At 46.7% G+C, this 26588-nt stretch overlaps 2 protein-coding genes across 3 annotated transcripts; both read left to right on the top strand.

Annotated features, from left to right (window-relative positions):
* Positions 1–475: 475 nt before the first annotated feature.
* eEF2 (eukaryotic translation elongation factor 2) lies at positions 476–11261 on the top strand. Its single transcript, XM_089543804.1, has 9 exons — positions 476–600; positions 2059–2273; positions 2479–2672; positions 3188–3396; positions 5167–5497; positions 6607–6958; positions 8271–8781; positions 9740–10265; positions 10808–11261. The coding sequence occupies exons 1-9, from the start codon at positions 598–600 to the stop codon at positions 10999–11001; spliced, it is 2535 nt and encodes an 844-aa protein (XP_089399930.1). The 5' UTR covers positions 476–597; the 3' UTR covers positions 11002–11261.
* A 242-nt stretch (positions 11262–11503) lies between these two features.
* LOC149341662 (protein lin-10-like) lies at positions 11504–25852 on the top strand. 2 transcript variants are annotated; one of them, XM_089543805.1, is made up of 10 exons: positions 11504–11733; positions 12403–13405; positions 15186–15226; positions 16328–16404; positions 16492–16534; positions 19410–19552; positions 21592–21678; positions 22557–22760; positions 23645–24262; positions 24493–25852. In XM_089543805.1, exons 2-10 carry the CDS (start codon positions 12426–12428, stop codon positions 24562–24564), a joined length of 2265 nt encoding a protein of 754 aa, XP_089399931.1. In that variant the 5' UTR covers positions 11504–11733; positions 12403–12425; the 3' UTR covers positions 24565–25852. The 2 variants fall into 2 exon arrangements, with proteins under 2 accessions (XP_089399931.1, XP_089399932.1); XM_089543806.1 differs by lacking the exons at positions 16328–16404; positions 16492–16534.
* The last annotated feature ends 736 nt before the right edge of the window (positions 25853–26588 follow it).

Genomic DNA, 26588 nt, shown 5'->3' with positions numbered 1-26588 from the left:
GCAGACGCGGTAGACTCGGAAGCTTTGCTCACATCGTATTGAAGCAGCGGCCAGTTGCTCCAATTAGGCTCGTCAAAACTGACATGATGGCAGAACTTTTGATGCAGACAGTAGGAACAATGAGACAAATTAAGGGAGCAATCTTCCCTACGTAAACGTGGGGTCCACAACTAAATAGGCAGAAAACGGAGCGCTACAGGCATTGAACCACGAAGTTCTTTCCTTACTTCATGCATGGGCGCTGCCATGCCGTGATGTTGACGGCAATGCGCGAACCCGTGATGCCCAATGACCTCATTCTTAATATGTTACAGTTGTATTTTGAGTACATAAAAAAAACAAAATTATCAATATAAGTATGAAAACGAAATATTTGCCTTAAGTTTTCTGTATTCAAAAGAGAAGCAATTGGACAAAAGTTGAGTTGTGAGAATAAAATCGAGCCAAAGTCTGGCCCATAGCCTTTCTATGTCTGGCCACATAAAAGTTAACCTCGCTACCAGCGCTACCACTGCCTGCTTGGTCCTTTTTACCCGTATCCGCCATAGTGGTACGACCGAAGTTCTATCCATCGGAAGAAAAGTTTAAAAACTCAAGATGGTATGTGACATCCTTCTCCAATCTTTATCAATCCTAATTCCCAATACATTCGTGAACCTGAAAAGAGGGAAATTTTTATTTGCGGACATAAGGATATTTTAGTGTTCCTTACTGTGCACTGCTTCGGGTCGCGGTCTGGCCGGCATAATGTCTCGGGAAAAGGCAGATGGGGTTGTTCTTGCATAATATACGTATATGACGAGAGCTTGTGTTGAACAATGGTTTTATAGCTCGGTGTTACTCAGATTTTTTAGCTGTACTCAGCGTTAGCTGACGGAAGCAAACTTGACGTTCAGCTGATATGAGGATGCGGATGTCACCCTATGTGTTAACTGCCTCGGGCGATGACAGCGTTGCTGTCGTGATGTCTCTTTTTTGTTTTGTTTCCGTGCAGTATGTGATCGGTCGTAGTGGGGTTAGTGCAGCTGTAGGAGCCAATCTTGCGATTTGTGTCTAGATAGGACTTCTTGCGCAGTTGCACATCCGAGATGCGCGTTTTTTGTAATCAATGAAAATTTCTTAAAATGCTACGATACTGAGATTTTAAGTGCTCTAGTCGCAGGAAGGAACGGCATAACTTGGGATTGAGGGTCGTTTCATTCTTGAAGTTGCATGGTAAACTTTCAGGGAGGTGTGTGCAGAATGTAGGTCGCGTTTTTCGGCTGAACGTCCCCCGACACGTGGCGTGCTGGTCTTGGCATTGGAATCTTGTCCGTGATCGCAGAGGAACGTGCAGACCGCTGAGCGCTGCGGGTGGCACTTGTTCGCCCGATAGTGTCAGCTTATGGTAGTCGCGTGACTATTGACGCGGAAAGGGCATGCCTTGTTCACGTGGGGTGTGTCGGGTGTCTTTTTGTCTGCCTGTTGGCAGCCATGTAGCATATTGCGCCCTTTGTCAAGAATTTTGTTTCGGTGATTGTAGATTTCGGTGCGCTGCCCTTATTTAATTTACCATGATGGTTGCCGTTGATATTGAATTTCGGCCGTCTGTTGAGATATTTTGGCCGCACTGGCGACTGGAAGCGGATGCAAATGGTAAGCTGAAGGATAAGACAAGTGAGAACGGAAATTTACAAGATTTGGGTGGGGGGGGGGGGGGGGGGTGTATGACAAGTGTAGGCTGTAATAAACCACGTGTTTTGGGTGTTTTTATTGTTCTGATAAGCTTATTCACATGTTACAAAAAAGCTTACATGCATATTTGTGAATGTTGTATGTGCAGTTTTAAGCTAGCAGAATTGGTCCTTTCCAGAGCCAAGCATATGGCAGCTGTGCATGCCTTGTCATACCAGTGTTAGTGAATAGCGGTGAAGGCAAGCAAAAAACGTTGGCTGTTCTGATGTTTAAGTTTCAAACCTTGAATGTAGTGAAAGCTCGTTAGCACTGATGACTGCCGTATGGCTAATAGCTTCGAGATGGCATGGGTTTTGTGCTTATGAGTGCACGTGGGCTTTGCAGGTGAACTTCACGGTGGACGAGATCCGTGGTCTCATGAACAAGAAAAAGAATATCCGGAATATGTCTGTGATAGCCCACGTAGACCATGGCAAGTCGACGCTGACAGACTCGCTTGTGTCCAAGGCTGGCATCATTGCTGCAGCCAAGGCCGGCGAGATGCGATTCACAGACACGCGCAAGGACGAGCAGGAACGCTGTATCACCATCAAATCTACGTGAGTGGTTCCACACAAGCATGCATTTTCGTCTGCATAGAAATGTCGAATAAAAATGAATGGAAATGCAAAACCTAAACCACTTGTTCCGGGTGTGCCTGTCTGTATCAGTGTCATGAGATGCAGGTCGGGGCTTTGTCTGGTGTTGGCCATTTTGGTATTGGAGCTTTGACATTGAATGTGTGGTACCCTTTGTTCTTTTCAGAGCGGTGTCAATGTACTTCGAGTTGGCTGACAAGGATCTGGTATTCATCAAGGAGGACAACCAGCGTGAGAAGAATGAGAGGGGTTTCCTCATCAACTTGATTGACTCTCCAGGACACGTCGACTTCTCCTCTGAAGTGACTGCTGCTCTCCGTGTCACCGACGGCGCTCTTGTTGTCGTTGACTGTGTTAGTGGTACGTATTATGCAGTCCTTAGCTGACATGTTGACTGGTGGACCTGAGGACCTTGCAGGCCAGAGGGGAAGGACATTTTGACACAAGCCATGAAAGCACTTAGAATCCATAACAAACCTCATGTGCATTGTGTTGGCAAAGAGTACATTAAACTGCTCTTTCTCGGTGCCTTTGTCTGGTGTTCGCCATTCCTTGGTACCTTGCCATCTAGTTCTTATTTATTCAGGAATTGTGCACGGTTTCTTCTCTGAAAATTTTCCAAAAGATTTTTACATACCTTTATGATGAAAGGTTACTTTTTGTGGCTTTTTTTTTTTTTTTGCCTTCAGAGGTTTTGAAGTGGCTGAGGACCATTAGACAAAAAAAGTGACCATACTTCTCGTTAATTTATTGGGTCAAGTAGCAGTGCCAGGAGCCGTTAGAGCCCCATTGGTTTTTTGTTTTAAAATTAGTGGTTGTGGTTTGTGTTAGCAGATAATTTGATGAGCGCTAATTGACTTCTCTTCACTTGGCAGGTGTCTGTGTCCAGACGGAAACAGTGCTTCGGCAGGCCATCGCTGAAAGGATCAAGCCTGTCCTGTTCATGAACAAGATGGACCTTGCACTGCTGACGCTGCAGTTGCAGCCAGAGGACTTGTACCAGACGTTCCAGCGGACTGTGGAGAACACGAACGTCATCATTGCCACCTACGGTGACGAGAGTGGTCCGATGGGTGACATCAAGGTGTGTGGCCATTTCATAATGCTGCAGCGTTGTACAGGTGTCGTCGGAAGTAAATGGAGGGCAATATTAAACGAAAAAATTCAATCATTGCCCCCCCCCCCCCCCCCCCCCCTTAATTCATGCATCCTTGAATACTACATATGTGCAGCCTAATTGTGATTGTGTGAATTGCACTGTGCACCAGCAAACATGGACCATTAAGGTTTAGATTTAAAGAAATTAAATTTTTTTGAGTCTCCTTCCATTTACTTTTGACGGCGAGTGTACAGGGTCCTTCAAAATATGTGCGAACACGGCGAAGCGTGCCCGCGCTCCGCGGAGCGTCAGCGCATCCGGCGCGGTCGCGCATCGAAACAATGTGGCGCATGCGCACAGCAGACTGGAGGCGGTGCTTCGTGTCGTCTGCTACAGCACGGAAGCGCGCCGTGCTGTAGCAGACGACACGAAGCACCGCCTCCAGTCTGCTGTGCGCATGCGCCACATTGTTTCGATGCGCGACCGCGCCGGATGCGCTGACGCTCCGCGGAGCGCGGGCACGCTTCGCCGTGTTCGCACATATTTTGAAGGACCCTGTACATGTCATTTGTTTTTGTCTGCATTGTTGATGAGAATGGCGTTTTTCATAGTTTCCCAGGGTCTGAAAAAGTGCACTCATGCAAATGCACTTCTTAACTGTTTTTCTTATTTCTTAAAAGATATTCATGTTACTTGCCCACTTTATGCGCTTCAGTACGCGGGTTTCAAATATGCTTCTACTTTTCCTATGAAATAAGTTGTTCTCAAAATACAATATCTGTTTGAAGCATGCAGGTAATTTAATTTGTAACTGTAAAGGCCATAGTGAAGTTTGTCATGCAGACTTGATGCTAAATGCTTGATACCGCGGAGTGCATTAAGGTAAAATAGATGTTTCAGGCCCATTTGCATTTGCTGCAACAGAAGTTCCAGCACATTAAACTTGACCAGAGAAAATTTAAAATGGTGGCTCAGACAAATTGTATTTTCAAATTATACTGACTATCAGTTGGTAGCCCACCAGACAAGCCTAAGCAATCGCTGAACACCATTTTGATCACGCTTTTTCTCGCCAATGAAACTCTGCACTCATGTTCTCTTTGTGGAAGAATAGAATCTTTGTTTAAAAAGCTGGTGGCGCGAGCTTTTAGCTGAGACCAGAGCAGCGCCAAGGAATGATTTGACCTTAATTCAAAAGGCAACACATGTGCCTTCGGACATATACTGTATGGACGGGTGTAAGGACTGCATCTGTGTATGGGATGCACCATTTTCCTGAAGGAGATTTTAAAAGAAAGATCTGTGTAACAGCCACACTCGAACTTTCCATGACCCACGCGGGAATAGTTCGAAATACATGCACCATGGCCACCACGATCAGCTTTGGCTGCGAGCAACAGTTGCGGAGGCCTCGCACGCGCGCAGGAGCTTCCAGGGGACACCCACGGATGGATGGCGCCCGAGCTCACGAGTCATTGTCGTCGTCAGCTTTTTCCTCCACCGCGATTTCCCACTACCCATAAGAGTATCAGTATCACCAGCTTTTTTGTGGCTCTCTAATGCACGGGAGTTGTGGTAGCGTGTTAGTTGACTGTAGTTGTGACTTTTATGCGCTGCCGCCGAGCGTTGCAATTTTAGCATGATGGGCAAGCACCTAGCTGTGCTGAATTCACCTGTTTCTGTGCTTAGCACCCTGTTCTTCTAACCATCTTTTTTTGAAATGAAGCTTGGCTACATTGTTGGTTTGTCCAACAGGTGGAGCCATCCAAGGGCAACGTAGGCTTCGGCTCGGGGCTGCACGGCTGGGCCTTCACACTGAAGCAGTTTGCTGAGATCTACGCAGAGAAGTTCAAGATTGATGTAGACAAGCTGATGGGCCGCCTGTGGGGCGAGAACTTCTACAACCCCAAGACCAAGAAGTGGGCCAAGAAGCCCGACGCCGACTACAAGCGGGCTTTCACCATGTTCATCTTGGACCCGATCTACAAGATCTTTGACTCCATCATGAACTACAAGAAGGAAGAGACTGCCCGCCTCCTGGAGAAGCTTAACATCGTGCTCAAGGGTGACGACAAGGAGAAGGAAGGTGATTGCATTGCTGGCACCATTTTTGTGTCATGTTTTGTGTTGGTAGCTGACGCTTTGTGTAGACCTTTAAAGAAAGGGCACAAAGCATTTTCCTACATCGTTGCAAATTTTAATGGGGATGCTAAGTGTGCTGGCACTTATTTAGCCGTTTATTTTTATTTATTTTTTTGTCTCCAGCCAGTTTTGCGGCAGGCTGCCTACTGATTGCACTTTTGCTATTTGAAGTTTAGAAAGCTTATAAACATGCAGACTGATGAGCAATATGGCGACGTCAATAGCTGAGAATGTCTACTGCAAGAATGTCAAAATCTCTTTGCATTCAGAGATCCCTGGGAGACCTCATACCACTCCTGTCGCAGGGGTGCAGCGGTTAAATAACGTGCCATTGCTGTGCGATGGCAGGTGCTGCCACCGGTGGGGCTTGCGAGCCCCAGGTTGCTCTTCTCGAGCAACCTCTTGCGAATAATCATGAATTTAACGGCTACGGTAGGCAGTTTGTACACAATCTCGTGGGCATATATACAACTAGGCATGCTGCCCGCAACTCGGTAGGCAGCCTGCCGCAAAGCTGGCTTCATACAAACAAAAAAAAATGATTAAATATGGGAAATAAGTGCTGGCGCACTAAAAAAAAACAACACCGATGGCAGCATCTTCCACTGCAGAGCAGTGGCACGTTCTTTAACCGCTGCACTACTGTGCCAGAAGGACTCCAGGGATCTTTGAGCGTAAAGAGTTTACATTCTTGCGGTAGACATTTTCAGCTGTTGATGTCGCCATATTGCTCATGAGGTTGCATGTTTATATGCTTTGTGCACCTTGAATAGTAAAAGTGCAGTATGATTTGAGCAATTACTACTTGCAAACTGACTCATTCGCACTCCCCTGCCATTGAGCAATATGATGCCGCCCTGGTTCGGATAGTCTTCAGTGCACCAGCTCTAAAATCAAATGAAATAATTAGGTCTAGCCAAACTGGAAGCTTTACTTGACATAGGTGTTTGCAATCAATGTTAGAGTGTTGTCTATTTGAGGATTCTCTCTTGGCTGCATTTTTCAGTTCTCAGAAACTTCCAGTAATGGTCAGTGCTGTGCACGTCTCTGCAGGCAAGAACTTGCTGAAGGTGGTGATGCGAACATGGCTGCCAGCTGGGGATGCGCTCTTTGAGATGATCACGATCCACCTGCCATCTCCTGTGACCGCTCAGCGCTATAGAATGGAGATCCTGTACGAAGGTCCCCTGGACGATGAGGCTGCCGTGGCTGTGAAGGCATGCGACCCCGAAGGTCCTCTGATGATGTACGTCTCCAAGATGGTGCCGACTTCTGACAAGGGCCGCTTCTACGCCTTCGGGCGAGTCTTCTCTGGCGTCGTGTCGTCTGGACAGAAGGTGCGCATCATGGGCCCCAACTACACTCCAGGCAAGAAGGAGGATCTGGCTGAAAAGGCCATCCAGAGGTGAGCACCTGACTTGCAGCTGCTGCGTTTGCATTCTGTAGATAAACGGGGTGCCATTGGCATTTGGTGGAGATCCTGGTGCATGCTAACAGGTTTTGTGGCCCTTCCTGTAGGTCCTGGTTTTTTTTTTTTTTGTAGAGTAAAACCACTGGCTTAGGTATTCTTTGTGGAAGCATCGGGTGAAAGGTGATCTGAAAGCAGAGTGGTGTCTGATAGCTTCCATCTTGTCATCCTGAAGAATGGCCACACGTGCGACTGTTCTGATGCCAGGGAATTTTTTATGCACACCTCTGTCTTGGCGCGCTTCTCATTTTCACTCTGAGAAGTTGCGAATGCGAACGGAGGAACATCATACGCTGGGTCTAATGCCTTCGGTGCCTGTCTCTCGTCTAGCCCCCTTGGGAGCGAATTGGGCAGGTCCCATCCTCTAAGGACCCAACACAAAGCTGCAGAAAAAGTTGAATTTGTGTTTATTCTTGCGTGCTTATTGAAGCTCTTTTGCTACAATCAAACTTAGAGGGAACACGGCTCCGCGTGGCCATGTACCTGCGGAGTGCCATTGCCTCTAACCCGTTCATGAATCAATGCAGAGTGGCTCATAAGAAGAGGGACCTCGACGTAGTGCTCAGTGTCATCTGCCCCTTTACACGGGTTTGCCACCAGCTTGGTCGCAATGGAGCTCCGCGTGTGCGCAGCCACGTGGAGCCGTGTTCCCTCTAAGTGTGATTGACCCTGTACAGGCGCGGTGCTGTGAACAAATGTAGTCTAGGCAAAGGTGCCAGTGATGCTTATTGTATTTTAATTGCAAGTTAGCTGCAAGATTTGACCACATTTCACCAGGGCAGGTTGCATCTGTCGACACCAAAGATTAGAATGACTTAGCTGTTGCATACAATGTATTTGTTCGAGACAGAACACTGAATTTTAGGCAGAAAAGTGGTGTCATCTAGTGACAAAAGCTGAAAGCACATCTTCAGTGATATTTTGCTGACATGTGGTCATGGTGTGCACTACACTAGGCAGCATTTCTGAGAAAATCATTGAGGAATCTTTCACCTTAGACGGCAAGCTTTCCATTGTGGCAGGAAAAGCATTTGGTGCCTAAAATTCAGTGTTCTGTCTGGCTACAAATTTAAAAATGTTTTTGAAATCTGGGCATCTCTGTGTGTATTACACTATTAAAGCTTGTTGCATCACCATAGAGGTCATGTGGACAGATCCAGATTGCCCTCACGCAAAATCTATTGTTTATTACTCTGCAGTTTGTTGGTAACCATCTCCCTTTTCTTTTTTGTTATCCTTCCTTGTTCAGGACTGTGCTGATGATGGGCCGTTATGTGGAGCCCATTGAAGATGTGCCCTGCGGCAACATCTGTGGTCTGGTCGGTGTGGACCAGTTCCTGGTCAAAACGGGCACCATCAGTACCTTCAAGGATGCGCACAACATGCGTGTCATGAAGTTCTCTGTGAGCCCTGTGGTGCGTGTGGCCGTGGAGCCACAGAACGCCTCGGACCTGCCCAAGCTGGTGGAGGGCCTGAAGCGTCTGGCCAAGTCAGATCCCATGGTGCAGTGCATCATTGAGGAGTCTGGAGAGCACATCGTGGCCGGTGCTGGCGAGCTGCACCTGGAGATCTGTCTCAAGGACTTGGAGGAAGACCACGCGGGTATCCCACTCAAGAAGACCGACCCCGTTGTCTCCTACAGGGAGTCTGTCCAGGACGAGTCTAGCATCATGTGCCTGTCCAAGTCGCCCAACAAGCACAACCGTCTCTTCATGAAGGCGTGCCCACTGCCTGATGGCCTGCCCGAGGACATTGACAAGGCAAGCACATTATTGCGATGCATTGCGCTCGTGCAGTGTGAGAGTTGTCATTGTTTTTTTTTTTATTTGTCTTAAAAGTAATTGCAAATTGGAGTTGTGGTGCAGTCAAGCTAGATATTTAAGGCTCTAAACCATGGGCTTTAAAGATGAATGCCGTGGTATTGGTTTTATGTGTGTTTTGGGCTGCATATAATACCTGTGGTGGGGCACCTCTGTCTTGGCGCGCTTCTCGTTCTGTGTTCTGTAGAGAAGTTGCGAATGCAAACAGAGGGACATTGTAGCAGTTGGGTCCAACGCCTTCGGTGCCTGTCCCTTGTTAGCCCCCTTGGGAACAAACTGGACAGATCCCATCCTCGAAGGACCCCACAAGAAAGTGGCATTCATTCAGTGGCAATCAGCAATTTAAGGAGGAGGGGGTGCAGTTGTAACCCATTTCAGCTTCCTGGGGGACACTGAAGTTTTTGTTCTAAATGCTGTTACGAGATCATATTTACTTGAATCTAGGCTGGCCTTAATTCTAAGCAGACACCCAAGGATTGAAGGCCAAATAAGAATGTTCCTTGAATGTAAGGCTACCGAAAAAATAATTAAGAACGACAGCATGCAAAGGGCATTTATTTTCACGAATTCGCTCCATCTCGCTCGTCCTTGTCATCGCTGACCTCATTATCACTGTCCTCTTCATACAGTGCACAATCTTTTGTGCCATCAAATGCATTGGAAATGCTAACTTAGGAACAAGTGCGCAACCAAGCTTTCCGACATGTCATCCCCGGCTGCATTACCTTCTAGTTTTGCAAATTCTCCACAATATATATGTAGCTTTTGTGGTGCAGCTCACTTGCCTTGGACTGACCTTGTCTGTTCTTTGTTTTGCGATATTACATCTGCACCATGGCCGGTCCAAATTGCTGTTCAAGTGTGCATTCTAACAGCTGCTGCCTTTCTTTTCTTGCAGGGCCAAGTGAACCCTCGTGATGATTTCAAGGTTCGTGCCCGCTACCTTTCTGACAAATACGAATGGGATGCCACCGAGGCCCGTAAGATCTGGGCCTTTGGACCTGAAGGCACTGGCCCCAACCTTCTTGTGGATGTCACCAAGGGTGTGCAGTACTTGAACGAAATCAAGGACTCAGTTGTGGCTGGTTTCCAGTGGGCCACTAAGGAATCGGTCCTTTGTGAAGAAAACATGCGTGGTGTGCGGTTCAACATCCATGATGTTACCCTGCATGCTGATGCCATCCACCGTGGAGGTGGCCAGATCATCCCAACTGCCCGGCGATGCCTCTATGCCTGCATGCTAACTGCATCGCCAAGGCTTATGGAGCCAGTGTACCTGGTGGAGATCCAATGTCCGGAGAATGCTGTGGGTGGCATCTACGGAGTGCTCAACCGGCGCCGAGGTCACGTCTTCGAGGAATCCCAGGTTGCTGGTACACCCATGTTTGTGGTCAAGGCCTACCTGCCCGTCAACGAGTCGTTCGGTACGTTGCCTCGGGATTGGGATTGACATGCAACTCTTTCAATCTAGACATTGTTGCCTTCGTTTTTCTGGTTACTTGTGCGCTAAGCATTTGCACTTCCTGTGTGCAAGAGATGGAGGCCTTGGTGAGGTCCTATAAATGCAGTGTGTGTAGCATGGCAGTTGCAGTTAATTTCATACATAGCAGGCAACACTGCCAAAGCTAGAGTGCTTGTTTGCACAGGCTATAAGTCCACACTTATAAAGTAGTTCACCCTACAACCAGAGTGAACGCGAGCATGTTTCGTTGTGACAGATGTTAAGAGCCAGGAATGTTAATCTCGGACTTTGTTTACCTCTAGCCACATTTCCGTCCTTTGACCCATTGAGAAGTAAGAGTGGCTTTGGCAGTCCGATACGCGGCTGGCAGGGCAAATCGCCCTTACTCCATCCGCATCTAAAAAGTAGTTCACACTCTGGGGCAGACTAATTTAACACGGGAAGAGCTGCGCTTTTCCATCTGTGCCTTAGCATTGCAGCATTTGCTCTTTTTTTTTTTTTCAGGTTTCACAGCTGACCTGCGTTCCAACACTGGAGGCCAGGCCTTCCCGCAGTGTGTGTTCGACCACTGGCAGATCCTGCCCGGTGACCCACTGGACGGCAAGTCCCGCCCCTACAACGTCGTTATGGAGACCCGCAAGCGCAAGGGACTCAAGGACTCTCTGCCAGACCTGGATCAGTACTTCGACAAGTTATAATCGTCGGCAAGCCTAACACCGCTCTTGCAACTGACCAGTTTTCGTCGCCTCAGTTGGTCAACCTTGAGTTTTTTTTTTTTTTTTTTTAAATAGGAGGAGACGATTTATGTAAAGATATGGAGAAGACCGACGGTCTATTCTGCACTGTGCGGACAACTTTTATTGTTGATTTTGTTCTTTTGTCCCGCCGTGTCTGTCAGAACGTTGGTTACGGGCGCACTACAGAGCTATTCCGCGAATAAAAAGTTTGTGGAACTTCACCTGCGTGTGTGCTTGCATGAATTTTTTTCACTTGGAAGCACAAGCAAACTGCAGAGTTGCTGCCAGTGAAAACTCATTCACTCGTGCGGCATTGTTAAATCGAGTACCTGCGTGCAGAGTGGCGAAATTGAGCTGCTCGCAAATGCCATTGCAAAATTGACTGTGTGGTAGAGAATCGAAATAATGGTGCGAAGGAAAAGCGAGGCGAAAAGGCTCATGCGTCGTCCGCCACGTGACTAGTGGGGCGCTGTGTGCGAGGGTGCAAATCCAGCGCCCTGCGGTTATGGGTTCTTTCGACAGAAGGCCGTGTATGTTCGCTCAGGGGCGAACAATGTCTTGGGCTAGACCCTGGCAGCCGTTGTGAAGCATCGGTGAGGCCGTGCGAGGCCGCAGAACCAAGTTTGATCGCTTGCGTGTATCCATGCCTTCCGCCATAGCCCTGCTTTCAGGGGCTGTCTACCTCGGTGTTGGGTAAGCCTAACTCTTCAGCTGACGCCGTCGTGCCGTTTTACGTCCCTGCGGATGTTTCATAGCCCTGTGCGCCTACGCGGCTCGCATAAACAGCTGTGGACCTTTCTCTCTAAATATCCTTGCGGTAAACTGCGCTTTGGATGGGCCGAAAATGAGCTGGTGCGTTAATTCACGAAGCTGTACTTCATCCACCGGTTCTTCGCACGCCGAGCGCCCACAAATGTGTGCAAATTCTAAAAAAACTACTTATCTGGTAGCGTTGAAGCCTTTTTTCGTGATGCGTGCACATTTCAGCCGAGGCACACAGCATCGGTAGCATACGCTAAGGTGTGGTGTCCTCTCGAGCGTGAATCATCTGCTTACGCCGATCGATTCTGAGCCGATGTAGCCAGGGTTCAACGCTACCAGCGTGGGGTTGGGTCAGCTCGGCCCTGTGCCTTTTTGGCTTGCCTCGCGATTCGTTGCGTGTGACGCGCCTTTCCTTGCCCCGCGTTGCTGCTCAGCATTTCGAGCCCATGGGAGGCGTAGGCGTGCGCGCCTAGGAGTGTTTGTTTTTCGATCATTCTCCCGGATTATCGCGCGACTTCGCACCAGGCTTCTCGCGCTGCTTGCCGGCACCACTGTTTCGGTTATGCAATCGGCGTTCTGAGCTGTCTGCGCTGGGTGCAGGAGGCTGAGGAGCCGTCGGCAGCATGCATCCGTCGAGCGAAGCGAGCAGCGACACGGACGAAGTGGCGCGGCTCTTCCCCAAGTGCCGAGGTCGTCACGACGGCCACTCCCAAGACGACGACGATGAGGCGGATAGCCTGAACAACAACCACCACCCGATGGAGGACGGTTCCGTGGTGAGCGCCTACGACACGCCGTCGCGTATCGAGATAGCCGGCGGTCGGGAGATATTCTGTAAAAGCCGAAGCCGGCCCAAGCGGCGCCAGCGCGATGCTGCCGAGGCGTGGGAGGATGAGCCGCTCGTGTACGAGGCCCCTGTCTGCGGTGCCGAAGTGTACGACGACATTGACGAGCGTACCGCTCCGGCACGGCTCATTGGTAACGTACCCATCGCTCAGTACGAAGGCTCACCGCGGCGCTATGGACCGCGGCCGGGCTACCCACAGCGGGTGGCCGCCGACGCCCAGGAAACAGACGAAAGCACGGTGTGTGGAAGCTCGTATGTCGGGCAGAGATTGGCGGGGGCCACGCCGAGTCCGCGCACCCCACCGAGCCCTCGGCCTCCCAGTCCGCGCATTGGCGGCAGCACGCCTGCCGCCGTGAGTCCCGATCCAGGAAGCGCGGGAGGAGGCAGTCCCCGCAGGCTTAGCCCGCGGCCACGAAGCAACAGCAGCACCGAGACCGGCGAACAAATGGACGAGCAGACGAGGAACCTGACGCTTTCGCCCGACGGGACGGACTGCGAGTCGGCCAGCGAGGCCATGTCGCTAGCTGGATCAGCTGATGCGCCGCTCGCCATGCCCGTGCTTGAGGATGGCCTCTCCAGCGGCCACCTGTCAGACACGGAGGGATCTGTCACTGGAGGGCCACCGCCGTCGTCGGACGATGTAGTCTCGGACGCCATCCGCGAGATCCAACAGGCCATCCAGCACAGCAAGCGCTTGGCCCTAAAAAGCTGCGGCCCAGCTGAAAGGGGCGATGCTCCACCTGTCTGGGTGCCCAGGTACCGGCTGTGCCTAGCTCACTATTAGAAAATGATTGCTTGAACTAACTTTTTTCCTGTACTATATGGACATTTTATTCCACTGCTTAATTGTGTGGTTCTGCTATGTTTGTGTTACACTGATGTTGCACAAGCTGTGCGATCCCACCTTGTAACTGCAGGGGTTGTAACAGATAGATGCATCTATTAATGCCTGCTGTAAAATGGACAAAGAGAGATTAGTCTTACCTTGACCTCTTTCTTAGCAGCTCCTTGCATACAGTTCTCTCAATTTATTGAATGTATCCGAGACTGCCTTATTTCTGGCTCAAAGTGAAAAATTTATGTTGGCAGAAATGTCTTTTTTTCTAGTATTGGCTGTGTTTGCTCTTTCCTGTGCATTTTATTCAGCACTTGTCAGCGAAAAAAAATAGAGGCCATGCGACTAGTAATAGGCTTTCTTTTCCCTTCATGCAGAGTGGCCATAATTTTTAGCTCTAAGTGCCAATGCAATGGGACAGAGTTCACGAGAATGATCACAAAGGAGGCAGTAATGCCATTTGCTTGAGCGATCACAATTTTATTGCATATGCTGACATTGCTAACTTGCTCTTAAGTGACACTGGGCTTGTGGTTGCTGGCAGGAGATATGTGCTGTCTTGGGTCTGCTGTTATGATTGTGGCAGCATAACTTTCTTTTCCTTGTTCCTGCATCATTGCTTTTCAAACCTTTCAGTCCCAAACTGTTCTCATACATGAGCATTTGGAATGGCACTGCCTTTCAAAGACATCTGTGCGGCTATCTTTTTTAATGCAGTCACATGTCTTTGTGACACATGCTAAATATGACAGTCAACATTTGATTCAGTGACCGTTAGTTGCTCAGAGACCACTTCAAATTTTACTGTGGTTAGTTAAGTGACTGCCGCGACCAGTATCGAATACGTCTTTCAAGTCGACAGCTGAGGACCGTAACCACCGAGCCACTGCGGCAGCCTTGATTCGCATTTTAGCATTTGAGCCAAGATGACATGGGATAGGATGGTTAGCTACTACTTAATATAACACGAGCTTAATGATAACATGAATTACGAGCACTTTATACTATTTTGTTGTTTTGCTTTAACATGTACTCTTTATCTTATTTCCCTTTCGTTAGGTTTATTACTGTATTCTTTTTTGTCATGTGTTCATGTAGTTTTGCTGTGTGCTGCATTTTTCTTTGAATTCCATTCTGCTTATTCTACTAGAAATTGTTTGGAATTTGACATCTACAGTGCCCCAAGGGCTTGTGAGGTATTTCAAATAAATGAATAAATATATGACTTTGTTCAGAAGTACATGACGGTGCTTTTATACCCGTTTCAGAACTGCACTCCAGAATAAATTTAAGACTTTTCATCTTTACATGCATAGATTTACGAAAATTGAGGAATGGTTCAGTTAACAACACGAAAATGATGCCTCCAAACCAGCTATTACAAATAGCGGTGGAGCAGAAGCATTGATGTGGTAAAAACTGTTAAAGAACAGTGAAAGAAAATTCAGTCATGATTACAGCAGCAGACACAGTGAAGGTTTATTTTTGACTATGCTGAGTATTTACAGTGATGCAGAAATACAATACCTAAAACTGTTAAAATTGTCCTGAAAGTAACAATTCTTAAAATTGTTTTGATGATAAGAGACTGTGATATATAGTCTTGAGCCGATTCTGTGGACAGGAATTGTGCAACTTGATACGTGTAGCATTAGCACAAGAAAAAGTCTTTAATGAAGCATTTTTTATAATTCTTTACAGGCTTTCACAGTCCACCAGAGAGGACCAAGCTCCAGATGATGGTAAGTTTCCTTCCTTCTTGATCTCGCATGGCCTGCTTGACCATTTTTTCAGGAATGCAGCCTAGATTGCTAACATTTTTTTATCGTCTTGGGGGGGGTAATTGTTATTTGGGGGGGTTAAAGAATGTTATTTGAAGTATTGTTTTGGTGATCTTCTGGACCAGTAAAAGCTGAAGCCAGTGCTCCTGTCTCTTGCTCTTACCATGATCTTGCTACTGTTAGTGCACATTTTCCACGCTGCTTCCTGTCCTGCTTTTAATTGACAGCCTCATTTACCTCATCCACATGCATTGAAAGCTCGGCATTTGCAAAATGTTGAGTTATGCATACAAACATTATCGTGTGAAAAGGGTAGGCAGCCAAGGTAGAACACAATTTCCACTTAGTTAATTGATTGAGACATATGGAACTGAGAACAACCCAGTGAGCTTGAAGATGGGCAAGTAGTATTAACTGAAGCCGGAGAGACAGAATAGCTGCTGGTATCTCTCGGGGGTTGTTCAGAGCAGCAACGAATGACTGTTGAATTGATCTATTGCCTGTACTCCGCCCCCCTCCTATGTAATACTGTCAGTCGTGAGGCCCTTTAAAGGTATTTTGTATAAATAAATAAATACAAAAACAAAAAATATAAGTTTGTACTGGGAGGAGCAGCCGACTTTTTTTTTATCAATGTTGTTATTTCGCCAGTTTTTGTTTGTCCACATGCTCTCTGCATTGTTTATTCATGTTTTTCACATCTTGGTCACATCTATCATTATCTGCACACGGATATCTGAAAACGAAAAACAGTACAATTCAGCATGCGATATCCAGCATGCGATATCTGCAGTGCTGTGCATTGCTGAACTGACAATTCAGCTGGAACTTCTTAGTTATTGTTAATTCCCAAATGTTGGGCGGTTTCTGTAAAATAATGCTCTGCTTAAAATTGACGGTGAGCCTCTGGAACACATGGTTCAGTAGTATCATCATCTAATTGGCTTGTTTCTGTGGAAGTGTGACTGCTCACAAAGCACAGCGAGAAGTGTGATGGCATGAGTTTTTACTGTGTGGGTTGCTGTGCACTAACCTGGCCACCCGTGCATGCTCCTGTCCTAGATTGTGACACTGATCAGGAAACTGACAGACTTCTGGGAGCACAGCGGTCAGATGACCGAGGCTTCTTCGATGACAAGGTAATCTGCGTTGCGGGCACTTCTTGCTCTTATTTTTTCCTATTGCTTGCCCTTGTGCATTGCTTGTGTCCCTTGTGGTTCTCACAGGCCCAGAATTCTGTGGGAAAAAAGAAAAACACCTCAAAGGAAGGTAAGTGGTACTGCTCATTCTTTGGTCAATCGGTGCTGTTGAAAGCTGTAATGGGGGTCTGCAGACAAAGCAGGCAGAAAGCGGGCTCGTCATGCTGGCCTCGCCTGCACACCTTTGAGTGAATGCTCGTGTTAGGAGCCAACTGAGTTCCCAGGTACAGGATATACTTTTAATAACGAGATATACCGTTCTGTTGGTGCAACTAGTGCAGCAGTACAGGTTCTGTTGTCTGGGATAATTTCGTTATCACTTCTGTTTTGTCACTGCTATTGTGGGCACTGCTGAGAGGCTCCCGTAATGCAAACCCAAGTGGATGTTCTTTGCAGAGTAGCAGAGCTGGCAGCTCTGCAACAGTTTGGTGTCTCATGAGGCCTCTTACATTCCGTTACCTCTGCACTGTCTTCATCTGCTTTTCTTGCCTTCACTCATTCACTGCTCTCTCTGTGCCTGGATCACCAACACTGTCACCCGTTTTGGTGAGTTCTCTGAGTGCACTTGCCACTTTTTCTCCTTTCTAACCCTTTCCCGCCTTTGCATTGCAGAGCAAAAAAAAAAAAAAGCAAAATCAACTTTGTTTTGCTGCATGAAAGACTGCTGTGTCACACAGGTTCTCAGAAGCAGGTGTAAACTTATGTCAAATCCCATCTTAGTGACCTCCCTATGAGATCAATAGCAGGGAGGTGTTGGGTAAGAGTGTGAGGGAAGTGCCGGTGATTTTACACAAGCTGCATGATTTGGTTGAAATTTGCCGTGTGCGTTTCATCGTAAACAGCATGGTCGTGTGAAAGAAGCCTGGAATCTTTAGCACGCATGATTTTTAGGTTGATTCTGCTGATTACTTTTGTTCTTTTGGCACTTTTTGAGAGCTTTTGCTGAATTTGGACTACTTCGGGACATGTGCAGTCTTTTTCTTTTGTCTTGGTTATTGGAGTGGTGTACTGTCAAGTGAATTGGCGACATATATTAATGACAATGCATTTGAAATAAGTTTTTACTGAGCATTTAGAAACTGTGGAGGCAGTACTTCTTGTATCTAAATATTGTTTCAGGTCCAACAAATGTTGGCAATTGCTGCCTTCGCGATCCAAAGTTCACCACTTGCACTGCCTGCACAAGCCTGCCAGGCAGTCTCTGTGGCCAATTTTCTTTATTCTGCTCGCTTTGGCTGACAGCTTAGTTTGGTTTGTCATTCTTGGAATGTTAAGCCTCTCATTAGCTGTTCAGATGTTTTTTTTCTCTTGCCCACTGGATATTAGTCATAACAGCTATTTTGTCAGTGATGCCTTGTTACTGTTAGCATTTTCAGGATGGCAGGGAACTAATTTTAGTAATTTGAAAAATGCACTGCTGTGAAGGGTAAATGTGAAAGAGCTAGTAAAATGTGCTATCGAGGACAAAAGTGGAGTGGTGGTAGTGGTTTATTTAAATAAAATGTAATAAAATAAAAGGCAAAGGAAAAGAATGTTGCCCGGAATGCATAAGTGGCAACCAAAGCCTGATATATTTTGTTAACTGTTGGCTGAGACCAAAATTGTGGAGCTTAAAGTTAGACTTGCACTGTTTAATGCGTGGTAGGAAAAGGGGGTGATCACTGGCACATATGGCACCTATGTGCCTAGATTGTTTCCTCGCGTCCTGAATATTTTTATCCCCAATAGTACAAAAAAAAAAAAAAAGATGTGTGTTACACTTTGACAGTGTTGCTACCACGTGGCAACTATGAATCTTCAAGTGCCTCGATGCATTTTGCAAGCTCATGTCTCCAGCCATGAATCCCCTTATGAATCCCCTTCACCTCCCTTTTTTTTCTTAACTTTCACCGAACCAAGACACACTAGCGTTCCATGGCCATGTGGCACTTGAGTGTGATTGTTTTCGTCCTTTCCTTGCGTTCGTTATCAACATGTGAGAAAGAAGTGTGAGTCAGAGGAACACGTTTGTCAGTGTGTTGTATCCCTCATTGCCATTTTCATTTTACCTGACAAAAGAGAGAGAGGGAAGAATTTCTAACCAGGCTCCTGAGGTCTTGGTGTGCCACCTTTCATACTAACCATATTCTGCTGCCAGTGTACTTTGGATAATCCTGTTTTTTTGTTAGCTACATTTTTTTAAAGATTCTCTTCTATTTTCACAAACATAGCCGTGCTGTACCGTTTTGATCAGGGTACACTAGAAAATTATAACGGCGGAAAAAATATGTGCATAGCACTGTGTTTCTTTTTCTGTCCCTGCCGTTTTTGGGTTCAGTGGTTATGGCGCTCTGCTGCTGACCTGAAAGATGCAGGTTCAATCCTGGCCGCGGCGGTCAAATTTTGATGGAGGCGAAATTCTAGAAGCCTGCATACTGTGCAATCTCAATGCACGTTAAAGAATTCCAGGTGGTCAAAATTTCCGGAGCCATTCACTACAGCATCCCTCATAGCCAGAGCCGCTTTGGGACATTAAACCCCATAGACCATTTTTCCCTCTCTTACACAGCCTGCCCTGTTCCCTTGAAGGTGGTGCTAGTGGCCAAGTTTAGGAAGCAGCATTTTGATGCTATGACATCCAGAAGCTGAAAGTAGCATGGCATTGTGTGCACCGCTTTTAACATTCAGAAGGTTAGCATTGTGGATGCCTGTTTGTCATGAGTTAGGCTTTGTTCTGTGGGCAGTCAGGAGCAGCCATTGGTGGAATGTATTCTTTTTTACGTGACAATGTTTCTGACTTGAAAGTACCAAGTTGAGCTCATCGAAGCGAATACAAAAAGTCATGACGACAGCTGAAAGGCCTATGCCTGGGTCCTTTTATTGAACTGATTGATCTCTTTCGGTAACCTGCGCTGACGTGTGTGCCTGATGGCAAAGGGTACCTCGCCCCTCTGCTGCTTTTGCAGTACTGGTGCATGAACCTGCAGTGCTGATTGAAGGGGTGCTTTTCCGAGCCCGCTACCTGGGGTCGACGCAGCTTGTGTGTGAGGGGCAGCCCACCAAGGCCACCCGCATGATCCAGGCAGAGGAGGCTGTGTCGCGCATCAAGGTCTGCTCACAACCTGTCGTTTGTTGCGCTTACCTTTAGTGCATAGCTGATGGCTCGTGTTGTAGCCAGACATCCTTTGTGCAGATACTTGTATTGTGCCATGCTTTCACATGCGGTAGCTTCTGTAGTTTGAGTTCTTGTGTTTACTGGTAAGCAAATGACATGCTGCGCATAATCTCTGTACAGCAATGCCATTTATTAATGAAAATAAAGTGCAGGTAGGAAAAGAATGGGCAAAGTATTTAAAAGAGTTTGTTGCACAAATTCTTTGACTACGTGTAAAGTGTCACTTGTGGTATAAGAGGAAATACAGCATGAGGCACTATGGTTGGGTGTGGCCCTGACATAGCTGCCAACTTTGTGAAATTAGCAGCAGCAGCTAGAGCATTGGATGGATAGTAGACGAGTCCGTTAGAAGAGGACTCCCCGCTCCACATACATTGAGATGGAGAAGGGAACTTCGCTCACACCACTTATATAACGCGGGTTATGTAGTAAAACATTGTTAATTCGACCCAACTAGTAAACGTTTATTCCTACCCCTCAACACCGATTTAATTCGAATAATGCGGACTGCCACCAGAGTCCAGTCAAACGCCTGTGCGCTGTTTATTAAAACACCCAGGCATCAGCCAGTTCGGATGGAGTTCCGAAGTGGTGCCGTGCCACGGTACGACCTGCTTAACAAACCAATTGGCCAGATATTCTTCCCCAGGCCTGACCTGCATGCTACGTAGCTTCCGGTGCTCCTCTGAGATATGCGCAACTGCAAATGTTTTTACGAAAGGCAGGTCCCTGGTGATAGGCTGGCCGATGAAGTGTCTGGCCGCATAGTTTCGTTTTCCGACCTTCACCGCCAGCTTGGAGCGGCAGCGGATATCAGCTGCGCTTGTTAAAGCCCCTCAGCGCTTGTCAGTGTCAGCGAGCCGAACGACGCGCCATTCAGAACGATGATTGTGTTGTCGCGGACATTTTCTGTTTATCGAGGGTGTCTTAACTGCTGCTCCGGCAAGGCTGTGTAACCATTGTGCGCATCCCTCAATTCTGGCCGCTTGATACTTCCGTTCTTCCAGCACGCCGAAATTCCGCGCTTGTCACATGCCATTTGCAGTTTGTGTGTTTACTCACTGCGACACCACAGTAGCGTGTCATACACTGAAAGACTTGATGTAACGCGACCTTTTGTTTTAAAAAAAAAAGTCTGCTGGCTCCCCCCCCCCCCATTTGGTTGTGAAGGTTTTAAAAATTTGAAAACCTTCAGTTTGGTAGGTATGGGTACTGATGAGCACTCTGAATGTTAGGCCACACCTAAATAAATGTAAATGGATTAGAAAATAGAATGGGAGACAGCCACATAATAGCTCAGTTGCTGCAGCATTGCGTGTGACATAACGTGGTTGGTGCTCACTGGCAAACTGTGGCTGGTTTTTTCTTCAACCTATATTCTCTGCTACCTTTGCAAACTTGAGTTGGCTGCTTTAAGTAGAACCCATAGCTACAAGGCTCTACTCTATTTATGGCCTGTGTATGCATTGAAACTTCTCAAAATTACTTGTATGATATCATTGCATAGCACAGTAATATGAAAGGGGAAGGTGAAGTTTAGCCCATGCAGCAATACGAGCTGAACTTAAAAATGCCTGTTTCTTAGCTTTGCGTGGCAGCTGTAAACTTTGACCTCTTTTTTTTCTCTCACTGCTGCTTCATGGAACTAAAGTCTCTGGTGAGTGCTGAGAGTAAAGAAAACTCGTTATACCTTCCTTGTCTCTCCTTAATTTTGCATGTGTGATAACTGCATGCCTATCTATTAGTTCTCTCTCTATGCTGTTTCCTCTCTGTATTTTAACATTTCGTAAACATTTGATGTTCCTGGCTGATATTAAGGGATGTCAATAGTATATGTCCATACTTTCAGAGGTATTGCACAATGCAGAGAGCAAAGCAACTCAGCGAGTGGAACTATGTGTGCGGATACTGGCGATGGATGCGTGAAATAGATGTGGTCCTATTTAAAAAATTGTTTTTTCGGTCTTGTGCAGGCACCCGAAGGAGAAGCGCAGCCCAGTACTGAAGTGGATCTCTTCATCTCCACTGAGAAAATCATGGTGCTCAACACTGACCTCAAGGTAATGTTTCCACTACAGTCGTATTCATGTAGTTTATTTTGTAAAATTTGTCTTTGTAATTAACTTGTGCACAGTTGACACCGAAGTGTATAGGTCATGGTTTGCTGGTTAGTAAGAGCTCGTAGCAGCCCCTAATGTGAAATGACCAGTGGATGTGACTTAGAGTGCTTAGCCATTCACCAATAGCACCAGTGATGACCATGCTGTGAACATTGATAACCATGCACTTTGATGGCGTTGATAATGCTCGCAATGTTGCATGAAGCTTTCTTAGTTCTGCAAACCTTTTTTAAAACTTCTGTTAAGATTGTGCTAATTGGGCAAGGTGGCCACTGTGTAGTGCTAACTTCGTAGCTTTATAATGGCTTGACACAGATGCGAAGTTGCGGTATCGGAGCATGTACAGATGTGCAAGTCTAATTGATGGATTGAAAAAGAAAGCGGTATGTTGATTTGCTACTGGTGGCAGAACCATGCAAAATGTAGTATGTGCCTTAAATAGTAATGTTCTCATCTTCTAAAGCAGCAGTTTGCAGTGACGACCTATCAAGTGCTGCATTCATTTTATGCATCACCTTATTTCTTGCAATGTGGTATCACAGCATGATCTTGTGATTGTTTTGCCACTTCCTTTTTCACGTCCTCTGTCCATTGCCATGCAGGGATTGAATAATCATGATACTCCTCTGCTGTGTAAAGTAAAGTTTACTTTCTGAGGTTTGCTTTTATTAGAAGTCTTGTGATCTTTCTGGAGAGGCACTACCATATGAAAACTTACATCTCAGCTTTGTACTGTGGCAATTAATGGCCGGAAAGAGAGGGAGGACATGTAAATGTTGTTCGAAGCAGCTCTTGGGAGCAGGTGCTGTGACATGCAGGAGATCATGATGGACCATGCACTGCGGAGCATCTCCTACATTGCGGACATCGGGGACCTGGTGGTGCTGATGGCACGGAGGCGAACTCTGGAGGATGATGCAGGAGGCGGGAGTAAGCTGCGACGCACTCCAAAGATGGTCTGCCACGTGTTTGAGTCGGAAGAGGCCCAGTTCATTGCGCAGTCCATTGGCCAAGCCTTCCAGGTCAAGAACTGCTTTGACATATGCTTTGCTGCTAACTGAACATATCCACTCAGACAAATGAGTTGCATGGAGATGGTGGCATTCCAGTGGAATCCATAGCATTGCTTATTTTTGCACGCTCACATTGCTTTGGCTTGGCATCATGGCATCGTCCTCTTATCATGTGCTACATGCTGCTTGCACTGTTCCATTTGTATGTTCGCCATGATGGCAAATAGCAGTCATCAGATGTTATGCAATGTTTACCTTTGGATGAGCCACAACGCATGCATTGTCTTCTGTAATCAAGGACATTGTCACAGTTCTGAGCCAAGCCATAGCAGCCGCATTTCTATAGACACAAAATGTAAAAATGGCGGTGTAGTAAGATTCCGGTGCATGTTAAAGGACTTCAAGTTGTCAAAATTAATCTGGAGTTGTGCACTAGGGTGTACCTCGAAGACTACAGTCCAGGTTTGGCACACAAAATACATAAATAATTGATTGTGCATAGTCTATGTAAGGCATAACGTTTAGAAGGAAGCAAACTCGTTCAACTGCTACAGTAGAATTACTTTCTGCAAGTTGCTGTTCAGTTTCGCTTAGCTCTTGAACAGCTATTTACATGTAAAAGATTGCATATGAATATTTCTAAACTCTCTTCTTTGCATGTAGGTTTGCATGACGGTTGCATGGTGCGTGATGTTGCTGAAGTAGAATAAGATTGGGCTAAGAATGCCTGCTATTCTTGTGACCTTTGTCAGTAATTGTCAGATTAATTTGGATGCTTTTTTAGTCGCGGTGGGACTAATGTGGTTCATATAGTACTGAGAAAAGGTGGCCTTGACGCGCCCGGCCTTTCCTTCACGAGGCATAGAAGGTGATGGTTGTTTGGTTTTCTGCAGGTGGCATATATGGAGTTTCTCAAAGCAAACGGCATTGAGGACTCGTCCTTTGTCAAGGAGATGGACTACCAGGAGGTGCTCAACTCGCAGGAGATCTTCGGCAATGAGCTGGAGATGTTTGCCAAGAAAGAGCGCCAGAAAGAGGTGGTTGTGCCCAAGCACAAGGGTGAGATCCTGGGCATGGTGATTGTTGAGAGTGGCTGGGGCTCTATGCTGCCCACCGTGGTCGTGGCCAACATGGCACACAATGGCCCAGCTGCCCGCTGCTCGCAGCTGAACATAGGTGACCAGATCATCGCCATCAATGGTGTCAGCCTTGTGGGCCTGCCCCTGTCCACCTGCCAGGCATATGTCAAGAACACCAAGCACCAGAGTGTGGTGAAGCTCACAGTCGTGCCCTGTGCGCCAGTCGTGGAAGTCAAGATCAAGCGTCCCGACACCAAGTACCAGTTGGGCTTCAGTGTGCAGAATGGTGTCATCTGCAGCCTCCTCCGTGGTGGTATTGCAGAGCGTGGTGGTGTCAGGGTGGGACATCGCATCATTGAGATTAATGGACAGAGTGTCGTGGCTGTGCCTCACGAGAAAATTGTGAACCTGCTGGCTACATCAGTTGGAGAGGTAGGTGAAGTGGATGAAATGCATTCACAAAACTGCGGCATAAGTCTTGAAAGTTGAGTTTTATAGTCACCCTGCAGTGCTACCTGTCCACTTGTTTGTCCATTTTGGCATGCAAATTTGTAATTTGTGGAACCTTGATTGATCTTTTGTCTAGTGTCATGACACATTATTTTGTCTCAACGAAGTTGGTGTGAAATTAATGCGGGGCTTCTTTTTGTCTCTCTTTGCAGATTCACATGAAGACGATGCCCACATCCATGTTCAGGTTGTTGACTGGTCAAGAAACCCCAATGTACATCTGAACGGTGTTGTGAGGATGCAGTGTGCTTGTCTGTTATAGTCCCTCATCTAGTCATGGTATTTCTCTTTACTGGAAGAGATTTGGCATGTTTTGGCATGCCTCTGCACAATGTATGAAGTTTTGGGTTGAAAAATAGTGGACTGCCAGAAGAGAGCACAACTTCATTTTGCTGTGGACTTCCTGTACTCTTGCGAAGAATCGTGGCATGGTGCAGGCAGTTTGGCACAGCCTTGCTTGGGCTTCTGCACCGTAGCTTTTGTGACAACACCTCTTGGGGTGTGGTCAAGATGCTGCCATTACTTCACTCAGGCACAAATGTTTCTTCCCCACCAAGTTTGAGCTCTGTGTGGACACTGATGAGCCAGCAAGATGTGTTGAGAATGACCTGGAGGGAATGCAAGCTACCTTATCACATGCTGGTGGAAATGATGCACATGGTCTCGGTAGGGTACCACTTGCCTGATGGGACCACACAAGAAGTGCCAAGGGTACCTCACAGGATCGCAGCAAAGGCATTGAAAAGTCACCTTTGTGAAAAAGTATCAGATGGTGTGGTAACTGTACTTAACACATTGGAAGGCCTTGGGAGCTAGGCGTCATCAAGCCTGTGAAGGACTCTCAAGAGAGAACTGTGTCTGCAAAGCTGTGCAGGCTGCAGTGGTCTGGTATTGCTCGTGCAGTGACCACTGCAGTCTACATGCTGCGGACGCCAGCTGTTGAAGTGATGGAAGATGCTCTTTTGATTGGGTTGGCTCTGCAAGAGCTTAAACCTCTCGAACTGACCCTATTTCTTCTTTTTTTCTACCAAGCAAGTCGCATTGTGCCATGGCATCATCATGTTGTTTAGCAACCAACTCATCTGCTAAGCTTTGGATGCGTCAGGAGAATGGTTTATGCAACTTCTGCATGATTCTTCCAGGGATTGTGTCTGCTGAAAAAAATTCTCGCATGAAATGAAATGTGTGTTTTAAGAGCTAGGTACAGCGTGCATCTGCTGTGTGGACTGAGAAGTCAGCGTTTGTCAAAATGGAGGACAGAGCACTGGAATGTGTGTACTTTTTTGGAGAAATTATGAAAATCAATTTTATTTATAGGTGGAGACAAAGTCTACAGCCCTATACATTTTTGTCAAGTCAGTCATAGTTCCTAAGAGCTTGGCATAATGGGCTGTGAGTATAAAGAGTAACAGAGGTTTTTGTCTATTCACAGCCCACAAAGACTTGCGAGACATTTCTTCTCATAAAATGGAATCTCTCGTCAACAATAAAGAAATGCTCGTGCTGTCTAAATCTGCCTTTTAGTGCGATTTGTGCTTGGATGTCTCATTCATTCCTTCATGCTTTTTTTTTTATTTCGAGTGCCATGCTGCTCTGCTGCTAATGCATGTTTGGTCATGGCTTCACCCCCCATCTTCAGTTACATCTCTGTGAACTAAATGGTGCAGTTTGTGTACATGCCACAGCAGAAACTACATAATGTGGGTCTTTGTGAATTGCTCATCAAAAGGTAACGATAACACTGACTGCTTGCATTATGCAGCTAAGGAAGTCTGCACTGCGTGGCAAATAGGATGAGAAAGTTATTCTTGTGCAAGGGAAGTGCAAGGTCAACAGCAGGCGGAAAATCTGTCACTTAAGTCACACCATGTGCCTCTTCATATTTGTCAAGGTACTAAAAGGGAGAAGAGCTGTAGCTGTCGCAAAGGCCTTTCCTGGGGTTAGCTTTTACTGACAATTCTACGGTGTCGAAAGCAACCGAAAATTGTGTACATTTACAAGAGAAAGGTCAGAATCGACCTCGCAACTCTCGTCATGTAAATTGGGGCGTTGTCAACCTACATACTTGAGTACTATTCTAATGGGAGCTAATCGCTGCAACCTTTTCCAGGCTGATTTTTTAACATCTGCAGTGCGAGCACACACGTGTGGCTACATTTCGATGCAGGCGAAACTCGGGCGTCTGTGCAATGTGCGATGTCTGCGCACATCTCAGAACCCCTGCTGGTCTAAATCAAACTGGAGCTCT

This window comes from Amblyomma mixtum, chromosome 5 (assembly GCF_055824585.1).
Source record: "Amblyomma mixtum isolate Tamu chromosome 5, ASM5582458v1, whole genome shotgun sequence".
Lineage (NCBI taxonomy): Eukaryota > Metazoa > Arthropoda > Arachnida > Ixodida > Ixodidae > Amblyomma > Amblyomma mixtum.
Note: the sequence above shows the minus strand (reverse complement) of the source record. Positions and strands in the feature narration are given on the sequence as shown.